This window comes from Notamacropus eugenii, chromosome 5, assembly GCF_028372415.1.
Source record: "Notamacropus eugenii isolate mMacEug1 chromosome 5, mMacEug1.pri_v2, whole genome shotgun sequence".
Lineage (NCBI taxonomy): Eukaryota > Metazoa > Chordata > Mammalia > Diprotodontia > Macropodidae > Notamacropus > Notamacropus eugenii.
The window spans coordinates 28811744-28827125 of NC_092876.1; the positions used below are offsets into that span (position 1 = coordinate 28811744).

The 15382-nt window shown below is 54.2% G+C and overlaps 1 protein-coding gene across 2 annotated transcripts; it reads right to left on the minus strand.

Annotated features, from left to right (window-relative positions):
* Positions 1–258: 258 nt before the first annotated feature.
* Positions 259–13248, minus strand: PRKD2 (protein kinase D2). 2 transcript variants are annotated; one of them, XM_072608073.1, is made up of 18 exons: positions 12872–13248; positions 10794–10932; positions 10350–10481; positions 9051–9205; positions 8698–8920; positions 7365–7442; positions 7109–7265; positions 5775–5892; positions 5571–5648; positions 5076–5337; positions 4925–4977; positions 4525–4597; positions 3284–3390; positions 2959–3120; positions 2490–2588; positions 1616–1883; positions 870–955; positions 259–747 (listed from the first exon to the last, which is right to left on the minus strand). In XM_072608073.1, the coding sequence occupies exons 1-18, from the start codon at positions 13106–13108 to the stop codon at positions 493–495; spliced, it is 2682 nt and encodes an 893-aa protein (XP_072464174.1). In that variant the 5' UTR covers positions 13109–13248; the 3' UTR covers positions 259–492. The 2 variants fall into 2 exon arrangements, with proteins under 2 accessions (XP_072464174.1, XP_072464175.1); XM_072608074.1 differs by lacking the exon at positions 12872–13248 and adding an exon at positions 12438–12593.
* Between the last annotated feature and the right edge of the window lie 2134 nt (positions 13249–15382).

The following is a 15382-nucleotide window of genomic DNA, read 5'->3' on the forward strand; positions in this document are numbered from 1 at the left end:
CCCACACTCCTCTCAGGAGTACTTAGGCTCACAGATGGAGGGCTTGAAGTCCCACTGCCCCATCCCCCAGAGATCCCCGGGGACCACATCCTGCCCCCATCACTTCCTGCTATAATATCCATCGGGAGCCCCAATCAACATGCTGGGGGGAAGGGAAGGCACCCAAAAAGAGTTCCTAGATGACCCTCAGAGAGTCACCCTCTAAGAGAAGGACCCAGCATCAGGGAACAGTCAGACAGACCGACAGACAAAGACGGCTCAAAATCAAGGTCCCTTTACTGTTCCAGGGGAAGACGCTCAAGGGAGGGCGTGGGGGGCGGGAAGGGCACAGCCTAGGGCTGTTCCTGGTCATCTCTCACCCCGCCTCCAGCCCTCTTCACTTCTCCAGGTGTAAGGGGAGGGGGTAAGCTGGCACAGGCCAGTCAGGTCCATAGAGAAAAGGCAGCCCTCCCTCCGTCAGAGACGCTTGGAGATCCTGGCTCCCAGGTAGACTCAGAGGACGCTGACGCGCTCCGCCAGGCCCTGCACCTCGTGGTCCTGAGGCGAGAAGGGCTGCTCAACCCTCCCCAGGCCCCCGATCCCGTCTCTGGGCTCCCCGCCCTCTCCTGTCCCGCACAGGTGTGCGGGGTAAGGCAGCGTGTGCTCCGCAGCGAACTGCTCCCAGCGCGCGTCGTCACTCTCGTGCGTAATGTGCCGCTCTCCCATCTTGCCCTCAAGCTCCCGCAGGTCCAGCCAGGTCTGGTAATCCTAAAACGGGGAGAGTCTACCAGGGAGGGGTCCACCCACAAGTCCCGCCCCTACTGCCCACTGGGCCAATGGGAGACGGGTGCACATCTATTCCGGGGCCAGGGGCCAACCCTGCCGCTCACCTGGAGCCAGCAGTGACTAAGCGACTTGTCTACACTGTATCGCTTTCGCATCTTCACCTGGAGCAGGTTGTTGATCAGGTCTATGGCTGTGAATTGGGGGAAAGGGGAAAAAGATGTGGGGGGAAGCTTCTCTCCCCGGACCAGCCAAGACCCCCTCAAGGTGTTCAATCCCTCCCTCCCTCCCTCATTCACGAATGCATTCTTTCCTATCCCCTGCAGCTCCCTAGTTGGCATTGCTAAAATGCGACTTCAATGCAACAGTGGGTATTGGTCATATTTCTGTGTGGCCTCTGAACTCCATGAGGCCAGTGCCCTGTTATTTCTGATCTGGACCTGGTTTCATCTGTATGAGTAAGATCTCCAAAGGGTAGCTGCCTGCTACCTCTCTCTGCCTCTACAGAGTTGCACCTAGGGGCTTTCAGAGGCTAGTTAAACCGCTTGCCCAAGGTGGAAAGCTAGCACTTGTCTGAGGCAGGGTCTGAATACAGGTTGAATGGATTCCAAGGCCTGCTCCCAAGGCACTTTCCTCTCAGTCTATCAGAATCATATCAGAACATCAGAACAATTCAGGAAGGAGGGATGTTGAGCTTTGATAGCATGGTTCTGCATGGATCGCATGCCTACTGTGTGGGAGGTTCAGTACTGACTGGATGGAAGTTACCCCACCAGCTAGCATTACACCCTGGGGTTTCACTCATCAGCTGGAGCCTCTCCACTTCCTCCTGCCCCTGGGCCCAGTGGGGTACCTCCAGCAGAGATGTGGCTCCAGGGACTGGCTGGGTACATGAAGGCTGCATTCTGGATCTGGTCATTAATGTCCTCGTCCTCATTAAAGGGGAAGGTGCCACTGAGGCTGACGTACATGATCACCCCCACAGACCACATGTCCAAGGAGCGGTTGTAACCCTGATTCAGCAACACTTCGGGAGCTAGATATGCAGGGGTCCCCACTACTGAGCGGCGGAAAGACTTCTCCCCAATGATACGGGCAAATCCAAAGTCACAGAGTTTCACCTGTGGGCAGGGAGGGGGCCTTAAAAACTACCTAAGCCAGGCCCCTATTTTACTGCAGGCTCAGAAAAGGGACCCAGGTGGGTGAAAGCTTCCCAGGGTACCACCCCAATCCAACCCTGGATTGCTTCATCCCCTTTTGTCAATCTGCCCTCCACCCCCAAACCTTCAGCATTGCTATGTGGAAGGATCCCTCAGTAGTAGGAATGGTCCAAACTGGTACATCTGCCCCTCCAGAGACCATGCCTTCCTCTCTGGGGCAGGCATTCAGGCCATCACCCCGCACCCCCCCCCCCCCCCTCCCATGGGCTCCCATCTTGCTGGAGGATCAGTAATCCAATTAACACTTTTGCTTCTGGAACAGCCCCATCCCCATCGCTGGGATTTCCCAGACAAACACCCAGCCTGCCCTGTCGTTTGCACCCCTCATGTTTTGTTTCCTCCCTTTGGAATATAAGGTCCCTGAGGGCAGGGCTTGTCTCACTCTGGTACATGCACCTCCAGTGCACCTAGGACAGTACTTGGCACACAGTAGGTACTTAAGAAATGTCCTTTCATTAACTTATGTTCAGAAGGGCAAGATGGGGGAGGGGCTCCTCAAGACCTGACCTGGGGGAAGGGGTCTGCTGAGGCCAAAAGCACATTCTCTGGCTTCAGGTCACAGTGAACGATGTTCTTGAAGTGCAGGTGTCTCAGGGCCACCAGGATCTGAGAGGGAAACCAAAACAGGGGCCCAGTGAAGAGACTCTGCCTTCTCAATTTCTCCTCCAGTCCCATGGCTTCTCCTTCCTCATCCCCATCACCTCGGCCTAAGGGAGAAGGAATGGACTGGGAGGAGGAGGAGGGGACAGAACGGAGAAGGGAGGGGTGAATAGAATGGAAAGGGGAGGGGGACAGGATGGAGAAGGGAGTGGGGAATAAGATGGAGAGGGGAGGATGATAAACTGGAGGTGGATAAGGATGAAGGGGGAGGGGGATAAAGGGAAGGACAGATTATAGGGGGGATCTGGGGAGCCAAAGGGGGGCCCCAAGCTGGGGGTCAAGGATCCATCGGATGGAAGCAGGACCAGGGTGTCACCTGAGTGATGAGGAACTTGGTGAGCCTCTCAGGCAGCCGTCCCTTCTCACTGGACAGGATCATCTCCAGCATGTCTCCATGCAGCTTCTCCATCACCACAAACACCTTCTCAGGGGTCTCAAACATACACTCCAGGTTCACAATCCCTGGGTGCCGGAGACTCTGGCAGATGGGGGAAGGGGCAGCATTCAAGCCTTTCCCTCCTGATCCCAGCTGGCTCTCTGCAGACCCTCCCCCCTCAGCCACGCAGGGGCTGGCACAGAGACTTTGTGTCCACCCGAGGAGGCATCGTCAGCCTTGCTGCCGGCAATGCCAGGGTCCTCACCTGCAGGATGGCCACTTCATTCCGGAGCTGGCTCTCCTGCTTGGTGGGGAACCGCAGTTTGTCGATCACCTTCACAGCCACATCCCTGCCAGTCTTCCTGTGCTTTCCTGTAGACGGCAGGTGTAGGGGTCAGTCCTATGCCATCATCCCTCTGCCCCCAGAGGGCAGCCTAATTTACAAGCAAGGCTACCAAAAGGCTGAAATCCTGGGTCTGACACTCACTAGCTGTGCAAGTCACTCTTGGAGTCTCAGTTTCCCCATCTGCAAAATGGCAGTAATAATTACCCTGTCCAGTTGTGCTGCTGTTCAGTTATTTCAGTCCTTCCTGACTGTGACCCCATTTGGGGTTTTCTTGGCAACAACACTGGAGTGGTTTTCCATTTTTCTTCTCCAGCTCATTTTACAAATAAGGAAACTGAGACAAACAGGGTGAAGTGACTTACCCAGAGTCACACAGCTAGTGTCTGAGACAGGATTTGAACTCTGGTCTTCATGACTCCAAGCCCAGGGCACTAACCACTGCACCACCTGTAACTGTCCCATCAACTCCCCTACACCTTATAATCTCACAGACCCTGCCTGAGGCACTCAGAGGTTATGTTCGCACAACTAATAATATGTCAGAGGAAGGACATGAACCCAGGTCCTTCATAATCTGAGGCCAGCTCTCTCTGAAGCCAGGGTAGAAGGAATCCCTTATTATTTTATACATCCAGGGTATCCCAAAAGTCTTGGTGCAGTCTTACTCTATCAAAGTTTTAAACTGCACTGAGACTTTGGGGACACCCTGTATATGAGCTAATGTTATTAAGGTAGAAAGATCTGAAGGGGTACACCAATAATGACAACTAACATTTGGGGTTCACAAATGAACTCATTTGATATATGAATGTATTTCATCCCCAAAATAACCTTCTGAAACGAGTGCTATTATTATCCTCATTTCATGGATGAGGAATATGAGGACTTGCTCCCACTTACACAGTGAGGAAGTGTGAGACAGGATTCAAACTCAGATCTTCCTGACTCCCACCTTCAGCCCTCTATCTGAGGGACCTCCTAGCAGCCTCGTTGAGGAAATAGGGATAAACTAGGGCAGACAAAACTCTAGGGGAGCAGATGAGGAGGTCTCAGGAGCAGAGCAAAAGGGAAAGACAGAGCCCCGATGGTAAGTGAGAATGTGCAGAATACAGCGTCTCCATCCCAACCCCCAATGATCCAATGGCACTTTGTGCTTTTACCTCCATAGACAACTCCAAACTGCCCAGAGCCAAGCACCTCATCCGGGAAGATCTGGTAGACTGTGGCAATGTCCTGGAGGGAGGCACAGTGGTCAGGTAGGGAGGTAGGGCTGAACAGGCAAGACAGGAGGGAACATGGGTCAGAGGGAGAGAGATGTGGACAAACAAGACAAGAGGAGAGAAAGAGATGGAGAGACAAGGATGGGGTTTGAGAGAGAAAAGGGAAAAGACAGGAAGAGGGGAAGTGGAGAGAAAGGATAAGGAATGGGAAAGGGGGATGAATGGAAGCAGGGATGAGGGATGCAGGAAGGGAGACAGCACTTGGGGAGGGGTTCAGACAAAAGAAAGGCATAGATGGGCATTAAGGAGAACCGCTGCAGGGATGCCAGAGCAGTCTCACCACATTCTCCTGAATCTGGCTGTTAGACACAGAGATGCTTAGAGAGGCCTGCCCTAAAGAGAAATGAGAGACTGTATCACTCCTGCCCTAGGCCACCAGTCCTTGGGACATCTACCGAACTCACTGGGAGTTGGGACAACCTGGGACTCACTGTGGGGCGTGTGGCCGGGAGTGCTTGGAGCATCCTGCAGGATGACAGGCATCAGGGCCTGGCGGATGGCTGTCTCCCAGCCCCGAGCAGTCTCGGCTGCCTGCCCACCACCTGGGCCACCAGGGGCCAGGATGGGAGTCTCGCCCACGAAGTAGATGGTATTGGCAGTGACGATCTCAAAGCAGTGTGGGTTGGTGCCCGGGGGCACCAGCGAGAAGTTCTGGGCCGGCTCCACAGCCAAAATCTCAGACAGGGGGATCTCCTGGCAGGACACAGAGTGGCACAGGTCAAGATGCAGCCAATGAGAAATTGGATTTTAGTTCTAGAGCCAACCAGTGCTGGGTTTGGACCCTCCACCACTCTATCCAACCACCACCCAAAGCAGATGCAGTATGAAATAAACCTCTTCCAGTCCCTAGGGGGCCTCTCCCAGGAGTCCCAGGTTCAAATCTCCACTCCCCAGGAGGTTGAGTGGGGCCGGGGCCCAGGATGTACCTTGTAGTATCGGTTGGTTGTGTTGTTCTGGAAAAGGGTAAGGCACTTGCAATCCAGCCTCCAGTAGTGACGCTTCCTCTGTGAGGAGGGACCAATTGTCAGCCCAGGGCAGCCCGGCTCTTCTCGGGGACCCACAGTCCACCTCCAGGTCAGGTAGAGCCAGTGGCTCCCCTTCCCCACCCATCGGTCCCAAGGTCCACTCACCAACGTGTCCTTGTTGCTGTAGTGAACGACCCACCCCTCTCTGAGGGTCGTGCTGGACTTTCGGGTTGTATGTCTCACTGACTGGACAACTCTCATCAGGGGGATATACCCGAGGGAACTAGGAGGCGGGGGAGGAGATCGAATTACAGTTAGAATCAATTATGTGCATGTCAGAGACAGAAGGGACCTTGCAACAATGTGCAAAGGAAGGAAGGAATCAGTGCTGGGAAGGCTGGGGAAAGACAAGCACACCGACACATTGCTGGTGAAGCTGCTGAATGGCCCAGTCATCACTGACAGCAATTTGGAATGGTGCTAGGAAAAAGGGGAAGGGAGGGAGTGATAAAAACATGTAGACCCTGCGACCCAGAATTCCTGCTACTAGGTATGCCCTCCAAGGAGGTCCCCAGCACAAAGAAATGTTTCTAACATGCTCAGGTATTCATCAAAGCATTTTTAGAGTTAGCAAAAAGCAGGCAACAACTTATTCATCGACTGGCGAAGGGCCAGACAATTTCTGTAGAGGACTATTTCTGCACCGTCAGGAAATACAAAGAATCAGGGACTTGTGGGAAGACACATACAGTAGCAGAAGCAGGGAAACGGCAAACAAAAGGGCTCTGACAAAGTAAATGAAAAGAAACCAGCAAAAGAAAACTTCAGACTATGTAATTATGATGATAAGTGCTGAGCCTGGAGTCAGGAAGATCTGAGTTCAAATCCATCCTCAGACACTTCCTGGCTGTATGACCCTGGGCAAGTCACTTCACTCTCTCTGCCTCAGTTTCCTCATCTGTAAAATGAGCTGGAGAAGGGAATGGCAAAACAACTCTAGTATGTTTGCCAATGAGGTCACAAAGAGTGCAACAGGACAAACAGACTAAACAACAAAAATTATAATGACCAAGGTTGGTTCGGAAAAGACCTTTGAAAAATGGACCCACCTCCCTTCCCCTCTTTGGGAAGCAGGGGGCTGCAGGAGCAGAATGTCACATGCACTGTCAGGGATGGTTAATGTGTTGGTTAGTTTGGATAAATCGTTATTTTTTAACCTGTGTTACAAGGGACGGCTTGATGGGGCTTGGGGTGGGAGATGAAAGGTTTTGAAATAAAGGCAGAGTAGAAATAAAAATATATCAATTTAAATGATTTTTAAAATGAAAGAACATAACATCAGAGTTGGAAGGGACCTAGGAACATAGGATGTCAGGGCTAGAGAGAACTTTACAGACCATCTAGTTTGACCTGGGTAAACTGAGGCCCAGACAGCAAGCTGAAAGCCACGTGCGAGACAATAGGTAGGGAGGAACTTGGTTGGATGTTAGTGTCAGTACCTCTGGGACTTGCCAGCTTCACCTTCCTCCTCCTCCTCAGCAGCCCTCAGGGCATTCTCTGCATGGGATCCAGGGATGAACCCAGAGTCATCAGACTCATCCATCATAGAACCCTTGTCAGAGTCCCCAAAGTCACTTGCCTCTTCCATGGGCACATCTGTCAGAAGGGACGGAAGGGACCACGGAGCTCAGGGATTCAGTGAGATCCTTCCCATCCACCCAGCCCTCTTCCTCCCCTCCAGCCATCCCATCTCACCACCATTGATGAGCGCCTCTCCCAGGCAGTCATTGGGGACTCGGGTGGCACAGCGTTTGTGACAATTAAATTTGCAATCTGCAGGTGGGTAGGGTTAATGGAAAACTCTTATCAGCTCTGGTGTCTTCCCTTCCAAATCCCCAGGTTATCCCCACCATCTATGGTGGAGCTGAGGACTGAGGAAACATCCATTTCAGCAACTTCCCCTCTTTAATTAGAATTTGAGGCTTTACCTCCCAATCCCCACAGCCAAATCAGAGACCCCAAACAACCCAAGTGTCTGCCCCAGCATAGGCATTTAACTAACATCCACTGATTGGCCCATGGACTATCTGACCCCCAAATTCCACCTCAACTACCATTATGGTCTGGATGGAAATGGAGGGTGGGGGCCTGAAATGGTCTTTAATGTCAGGTACGACATTCCTGGTTTTAGAAGTCTGGCACTCTAAGATCCCAAACCTCTAGAACACCAAGCCTTTGATTTTACTCTGATTTCGCGTTCTAAGGTCCTAAAATCCCAAAGATTCTCCTGTAGAAAATCTAGCATCCACACAGTCATGCCACCAGCAGCCCAAGATCCTCACATTTCATTCTGGGATAGACACCCCATGATGCTGACTTTGCAAAAGTGTTTGTATCCCCATCATTTAGGGGGATAAGTGCTCGTCATTCATTCATTTACAATTCTAACATTCTGAAATCTTATGACTAAAAGTCTCTTCCAAGTCTAATGTTCTAGGTATCCATGCCTAAGATTCTAAGCTAAGTCTAACATTCTAGGTATGTTTCTAAGGTTCTCTATCCTAAGCCTAAAGTTCTAAGTGGGTGTTTCTAAGGTTCTAAGTCTAACATTCTAGGTATCTGTTTCTAAGATTCTCTGTTCTAAATCTAATGTTTTAGGTGTCTTTTTATGGTTATCTATTCTAGGCATCTGTTTCTACTGTTCTCTGTTATGTCTCATTGTCTAGGTGTCTGTTTCTACAGTTCTCTATTCTAAGTCTAATGTTCTAGGTGATTCCAAGGTTCTCTGTTATAAATCTGACATTCTAGGCATCTGTTTCTGAGTTTCTCCATTCTGTCTAATGTTTTAGGTATCTGGTCCTAAGGTTCTCTATTCTAAGTCTAATGTTCTTGGAGTCTGGTCCCAAGATTCTCTGTTCTAGATATCTGGCTCCCAGGTTCTCTCTGTTTTAAGCCTTATATTCTAGATGTCTAGTTCCAAGGATTTCTAATCTCACATTCTAGGTATTTCTTCCTAAGATTCTCAGCTTCTCTGCTTCCCCAGGAGGATTCTGCATCCCTCATTCCCCTTTAACCTCTACCTGCTGACCTTTGCATTGGAGGCCCTGTCGAAAAAGGCCTTTCAAGAGCTTCTTGCAGGCCTGGCAGACCGTGGGTCGAGTGTAACTGTGGATAAGGAAGGTGTGTGGGACCTTGACCTTGGAGAGCAGCAGCTTGTCCAGCTCAATGGGGCGGCCCATGTAGGACGCAGAGGAGGAGGAAGAGGAAGATGAGGGCAGGCGGCGAGAGAATGTCTCAGTTGAGCTGCGGCTCTGTCCAGAAGGAGAGGAAGTCAAGATCTCTTCCCCACCCCCATGGCCCCAAGCTTGGGTCTCCCCTCAGGGCAGAATCCTCCAGAGCCCTGCCACTGCTACCATCAAGTACCAGCCCCAGGGCCCTCACCAGCTCATCAGGCGTGCAAGGCAAAGACTCGGATGTGCCCAGCCAAAGCGAGTGGCCACTGGCCAGTGAGGTGGAGGAGAGACGGCGCTTACGGGCCCCACTACAGTTGTTCGGGATGCTGAAGGCGCAGCGTTTGTGATAATTCAGCCCACAGCCTGGAGGCAGAAGGGAGAGACTCAGGCGACAGATGCTGCTACAGCTAAGACTCCAGGCAGCCCAGACCCTGCCCACTTCAACATATACTCAGCACATCTTCTGGACAGTTATCCTCAACCTCTCTCACCAAATCACTTCCCCTCCCCAGATTCCATCCAGGATGTTTCTCTGGACCTGAAGTCAGCCTAGCATCCTTCCAACAACACTTAATTCTTCCAAGATTCCCCCACATCATGGTAACTCCTCTGTCTACCTCAAAGTCATAGATACCCCCAAATTCTTTCCTCTTTCTAGAGCCCCACCCCCCAGGCACCTCTAATCTCCCAGAAGATTCCCTTCAGCTACAGATCCCTATCTGTCCCTGTCACAGAATCCAGAAAATGTCCCACTGCCAAAGTGACCCCAATATAGCCTTCTCCCTTAACAGGGCCCCCCTTCTTCCACTATCTGCTTCTTCTCACCCAAAGAGCTGTACCTAAGAGTTTTGGGGCCTGGCACAAGCAGCACCCACAATTCCACTTTTTGAAGAGGCAGTGTACCTCATGGGGAAAGTGGGCTCCTACTAGAGTCTCAGGCCTGCATTCAAATCTTGCCTCTGATGCTTACTACCTATATGACCTTCAGCAAGACCTGATGTTCTAGGTCTACCTTCCTTCTGCCTCAGCTTCCTCATCTCAAATGAGCCAGTGTGACTAGGTGATGCAGTATTCTAGTCTTTTTACCGAGCTACTCTCTCGAATGTAGAGGCAGCATGTCTAAGAGTGCACCTCCAAGCCAGAACACTTGGTTTGCATGCCTCCCTATTACCTGTGTGACCCTGGGGAAGTCACTAACCTCTCAGCACCCTAAGGCAACTTTCTAAGGCCACAAGCTGAAGAGCAGGTACTGATCTGTCCTGGTAAGGGGGCTTGCTGACCAGGAGCTCCCTACACCAAAATCATAAGTCTGGTAAAAAAAAAAAAAAATCTTACTATGTAGGTACTAAGCTCTGTTGTTTCTTTCTGCTAAAAGAGCAGCCCCTAAATTTCAGCACCCCAGGACGAAGCTGGGTTTACCATGGTCTAGGTACACCTCTGCATATCAAACCCACCCTGATGCCTTGGTTGTCCACCATTCATTCCCTCCCTGACAACACTGGCTCACCATCACACTTGAGGCCTTGGCGCACCAGCCCGAACAACATCTCCCCACAGTGGTCACAGAAAGCTGGCGCCCGGTAGGAGTGTACCGTGAGGGCATGGGGCCGAATCTGGAAGTCTTCAAAGGTGGCAGAAGCTGAAGGAGGACGGGTGATTCATGGTTAGGACTTGGAAGAGTAGGATAGGACAGGGGGCAAGGGTCCTGACTTTCTCTGTGCACAGGACCTGACACAAAAAGAGACCCAAAAAGGGTCCCAGGAGACCCAGCCCTTCTTTACCACTAATTCACCGGATGACCATTGGCAAGTAAGTTTCCTCCTCCTTGGGTCTCAGTTCTGCCCTTTTAAGGTTCTATGATGTGATAATTCTCAAATTCAAAGGATCCTCTAATCATGATTTGCTTTCCCAGTTCTCCATGACAGTGCCCCCGCCTTACCAGCCCCCTTACCAGACAGCACCACTTCCACCAAGTCTCCCTCCTGTATATCGCCAGCGGACCGAACCAGCTGCAGGAGGTTAGCGGAGGTGGGATCATGCTTAAAGAGTAAGATCTTGTCATAGAGACCGTAGAAGCCACACTCGGGGAACTGGCGGGGAGGGTAGTCAAGGTGTTAGTGAATCTCCTAGTACTCTCCAGACTCAGCCCTCCCAGGGTTGGGCCCATTTCCCCCGGAAACACAAGGACTTCAAAGTGCCAGCCCCTCCCTTCCTCCTCCACCCCCACCCCCAAACAGACACAGAAACACACACACACACACACACACACACACACACCCCCAAACAGACACAGAAACACACACACACACACACACACACACACACACACACACACACACACACCCCCAAACAGACACAGAAACACACACACACACACACACACACACACACACACACACACACACACACACACACACACAGAGCCAAGGGCCCAGGTGTTCTGGGATGAGAACCTGGAATGGCCAGGGTCAGTGCAAAGAGCAGATGGGGAGGGGAGACTGACACCTGGGGTCTGCTCTAGGTTCTTGGCCTGTGCAGGAAAGCCTGGTGATCCAAACCCTAGACCCCTCTCCCCCACCCTGTTTCCTTCCAGTCCAATTGTTCTCCAAACACCTGGCCTGGAGCCCAGCCTTGGAGGAGCTAAAGAGGGGTGGGTGGGTGGAGGGAGGTGGCTGAGATACTATCCCAGGCAGGAATCTAGGACCCAAAACCTGGGCCTTCTCTCTGCCAGACTGATATATATGGGGGGGAGTAGGGGTAGGGAGCTTTTGGGGTCTGAGTTAAAAGATAGGGTGGAGAAAATGCTCCCCTCTCCACTCAGAGCCCCAAGGGCTCCTGCACAATCGTTGTCCCTAATCAACCTCCACCCACAACCCACTGGCACATTTCTCTATTAGTTCTGGGGGGTGGGGGTGGGGGGGTCAGGAAGTGAAACCAGCCTAGAAACAGAAAATGAAACCAAGCAGGTAAAGGACTGAGGAAAAGGTGTAAACATGCCTCACTGGGAGGAGAGCTGGGGCCAGACCGAGGGTAGCTCTCAGGCATCCTCCCAGCCTGCCTTGGCTCTGGCAGAGGTAGGCTCCATCCTTACCAACTGACTGTGTGGCCTCAGGTAAGTTTGTTCTCTCCTCTGGACCTTAGTTTCCCTTTCCTTCTCTTTAGTCAGGGGATGGGTTGGCTTCACTTCTAAGGTGTTTGCCTCCTAGCTCAGACATTCTAAAGTGCCTCCCAGCCCTGACATCCCATTCTATGGCCCCTCTCAGCTCTGACATCCCCTGCTCTAAGAGCCCTCCCAGCTCTGACCATCCCCTGTTCTAAGCCCTTATCACCACCACCAGCTCTTGACATCTCCTGTTCTAAGGTCCTTGCCAGCTCAGATATTCTCTGGGTCTGATATTCTAGGACATCAGTCTGGATGTCCCTAAGGTCTCCAAGTATTCTCCTGACAGCCTGGCACACTCCCCAGCCTTGGGCCGTTCTCCCCTATTCTATGCCCTGCCCAGGTCTGCTCCCTTCCCCCCTCTACCCTCCCATCCTTCGCCCACATCATTGAGGCTGGCTCCTCCCCATATTCTCTGCCACCTGGGGCAGTTACCTGATCAAGGGGATACATGTTTTGAAGGGGAGGCAGAATTCAGCTGTCAGGGAGACACACACATACAACCTCATGTCCCCACAACCTCCAGAGCCCCCTTCCCCCCCAGCTCCACTAAACCACGGGGAGGGGGCAGCCCAGCGCCTCTCAACATCTGGGCTAACACCTGCCCCATCCTCCCAAACCTCCCCCCCCACACACACACACACTCACCTAGCCTGCCTGGCCCCTTCCCATGCAGCGCTTACACACCCTCCACGAGCTCCCTCCCCCACAAGACAACTAGTGAAGACACGCCGAGTTTCCCTGGGGCTCTCTCCGCCCTTGGGCGCCCCCACCCAGGTGTTGCCCCTTCCCAGGACAGAGCCGGTCCCGGGGGTCAAGAGGGCTGGCTTCCAGCTCCGGCCGCGTGCCCCGGGGGGGCGGCCCCGCACCTTCTGGTCCACGATGGAGCACGCCAGCTGCTTGACGTGGGCCAGGTCCGAGGCGGCGGGCAGCAGCACGAACTCGCGGGTCAGCCCGATCTGGATGTGGAAGGAGACCCCGCCGGGGGCCGGGGCCAGCAGCAGGAGGGGCGGCGGCTGCGGCGGCTCGGGGGCCGCGGGCGGAGACCCCGTCCCCGGGGACAGCGGCAGCCCAGCGGGAGCCGAGGAAGCGGCGGGGGCGGCCATCGGGGGGCCGCCTCACGCCCACATCCACCCGCGATCTTGGGAAGGGGCGCGTGCAGCGGGGACAGAGAGGGGCACCCCGGGGTCGGGCCGGCTCGGGAAGAGAGGGAGGGGGCGCGGGGGGGCCCGAGGACCGAAGGGTCCGGACACCCCGCGGAGCCCCCACGCGGGAGGAAAGGATGGGCCCCTGGGGGACCTGGGGAAGTCTGGGGGCTCGGGGGTTACCGGGCGGGCTCGGGCTCGCTGGGCCGAGGTCGCGGTCGCCGCGGGCGGGCGGGGGTCCTGGGGCTCCTTTCCCGCCCCCGCCCCCCGCGCTGGGAACTTTGTAACTCGGCGGCGGCGGCCCAGGAGGAAGTGTCCTGAGCGACGGCGCGGCCAGCCAATCGGCGCGGCCTGCGATGACGTCAGCGGCCTGCCGGGGAGCCGGGCTCAGGGTCCCGGGGGGCCCCCAAAGCTGGACTGGGGTTCCAGGGGCGGGCCGGCCTAGGGGGGGCACGGGAAGCCCTCTCCCCAGATCCAGAGTGGGGCAGGGGGCCCCCAGGCCGGCTGCTCCCCCACCCCCCGACTCCGCCCCACCCAGGTCCCGGAAACAAACTTTCCCCAGCGCTGCGCGGAGCCCTCACGCGTGGGCCCCGCGCCCTCCCCGGGCCCCAGGACGCCCGGGAGGAGGCGTCCCCGGGGTGGCGGGGGGATGCCCGGGGACCCTGGATAAGCGCACACACACACTTCCCCCTGCGGGGTGTGCGAGAGGTGGGGTGGCCGGGAAGTCTTGCCGAGCAAAAGTGCCCCCCCTTCCCGGGAGGCTGGAGGTGCTCGGGGGTGGGGGCAGGGGAGTGTTGATGCTCCAGGAGCAGGAGGCGGGATGGATGCGGTCCCGAGCCTTCTTAACCTCCGGGCCTGTCTTCTCATGTGTGAAGGGGAATGTAGCGCCTGTCTCACCGGACTGTGGGGAGCATCAGATAAAGCCTTTAGCAAACCCTAGAGACCTAGATTAAAAGCCTCCTCATCGAGAAAGCTACCTGTTTCCCCTCTTCCTCTCTCCCCTCAAAAAAAAAAAAAGTGGCGATTTCTTCCTCTGAGGCAAAAAACCGCCCTGGACCGGGGTCCCAGTGTGCCAGGGGTGGTGCCCAGTCCAGATCCACAGCCCTCCCTGCCCCGGCACTGTGTTTTCAGGGCTGGCCAGTCTGACATTCTCTATTTCCATATCTCTTCCAGCTGCTAGTTTTAGGTTCTAAAGACCTCTCCTTTCTCACGTTTTACATTTGAAAGGGTCTTCTAGCTCTGGAGTCTGTCCATACTAAGCATCAGGCTTGGGCCCACTATGGGGGCAAGGCAAGCTGGAGAGAGGGGTCACTGCAACCTACCATGAAGGGGCTCCCTAAAGGAGCCAATTACTGTAATGACCTCCCATAAAGAAGTACTGGAACAAGGTCAGGTGAGAAGAAGGCTGCCCCCCACCCCCATGTCCTTAGGAGTTTTGAGATGGGCTGGCCATATATACAGTAGTAATGTCTGTTTATAGACCACATCCGGGGGCTGGGGCCAAGGGAAGGAAGTCTAAGGCTTCAAGCTGAAACCCAAACCACCACACTGGAGGAGGGGGTGGCTGTATGAGCTCTGTGCGTACAAACAAGGAACCATGGCTGTGGATGGGGCAGCCTCTACCCCAATCCATCCCAAAGTGGCCTCCATCTCCTCCTTGTTCATGGAATTTTCCCAAATAGAGCCTCCACCCTCCCCATGGCAGCTCCCCCGGGGCCACCCTGAAGCATACCACAGTTCTGGACAGGATCCAAATCCAATTCTACCTCTGTCTTTGAACCTGTTTTCTATCTGGACGATGAGGGACTAGATGGTACCTAAGACAGCTGTGGGTCTTCTCTCCCCCACAGTACTGAGCACAGCCCCAGGACAGGGAAGGTCTCCAGTAGGCCTTGGAACACAGAGCTCAGAATGTTGGCTGGAAAGGCTAGGGAGGCCTTTCTCTAATGAAAAGTGACTGTTCCCCCAACTTTGGGAAGACAAATGGTGGAAGGCCAGGTTTCAGTCCCAGAGGGGCTGGGGAGCCAAGGGAGATATGGTTCCGTGACTCTACTTCCTCTCACCCCACCCTCCCCCAAGTTACAAACACCTCCCTCCAGGCTTGCCTTCTCCCTTTCACCCAAGGCCTGGCCAACTCTGAACCCACAGCCCATACAGGGGGCCCCTCCCCTGCAAATCCCAGGCCCTCAATACAGATCCCAACATCTCCCGCTCCCAACTCGAAACGACAACTGG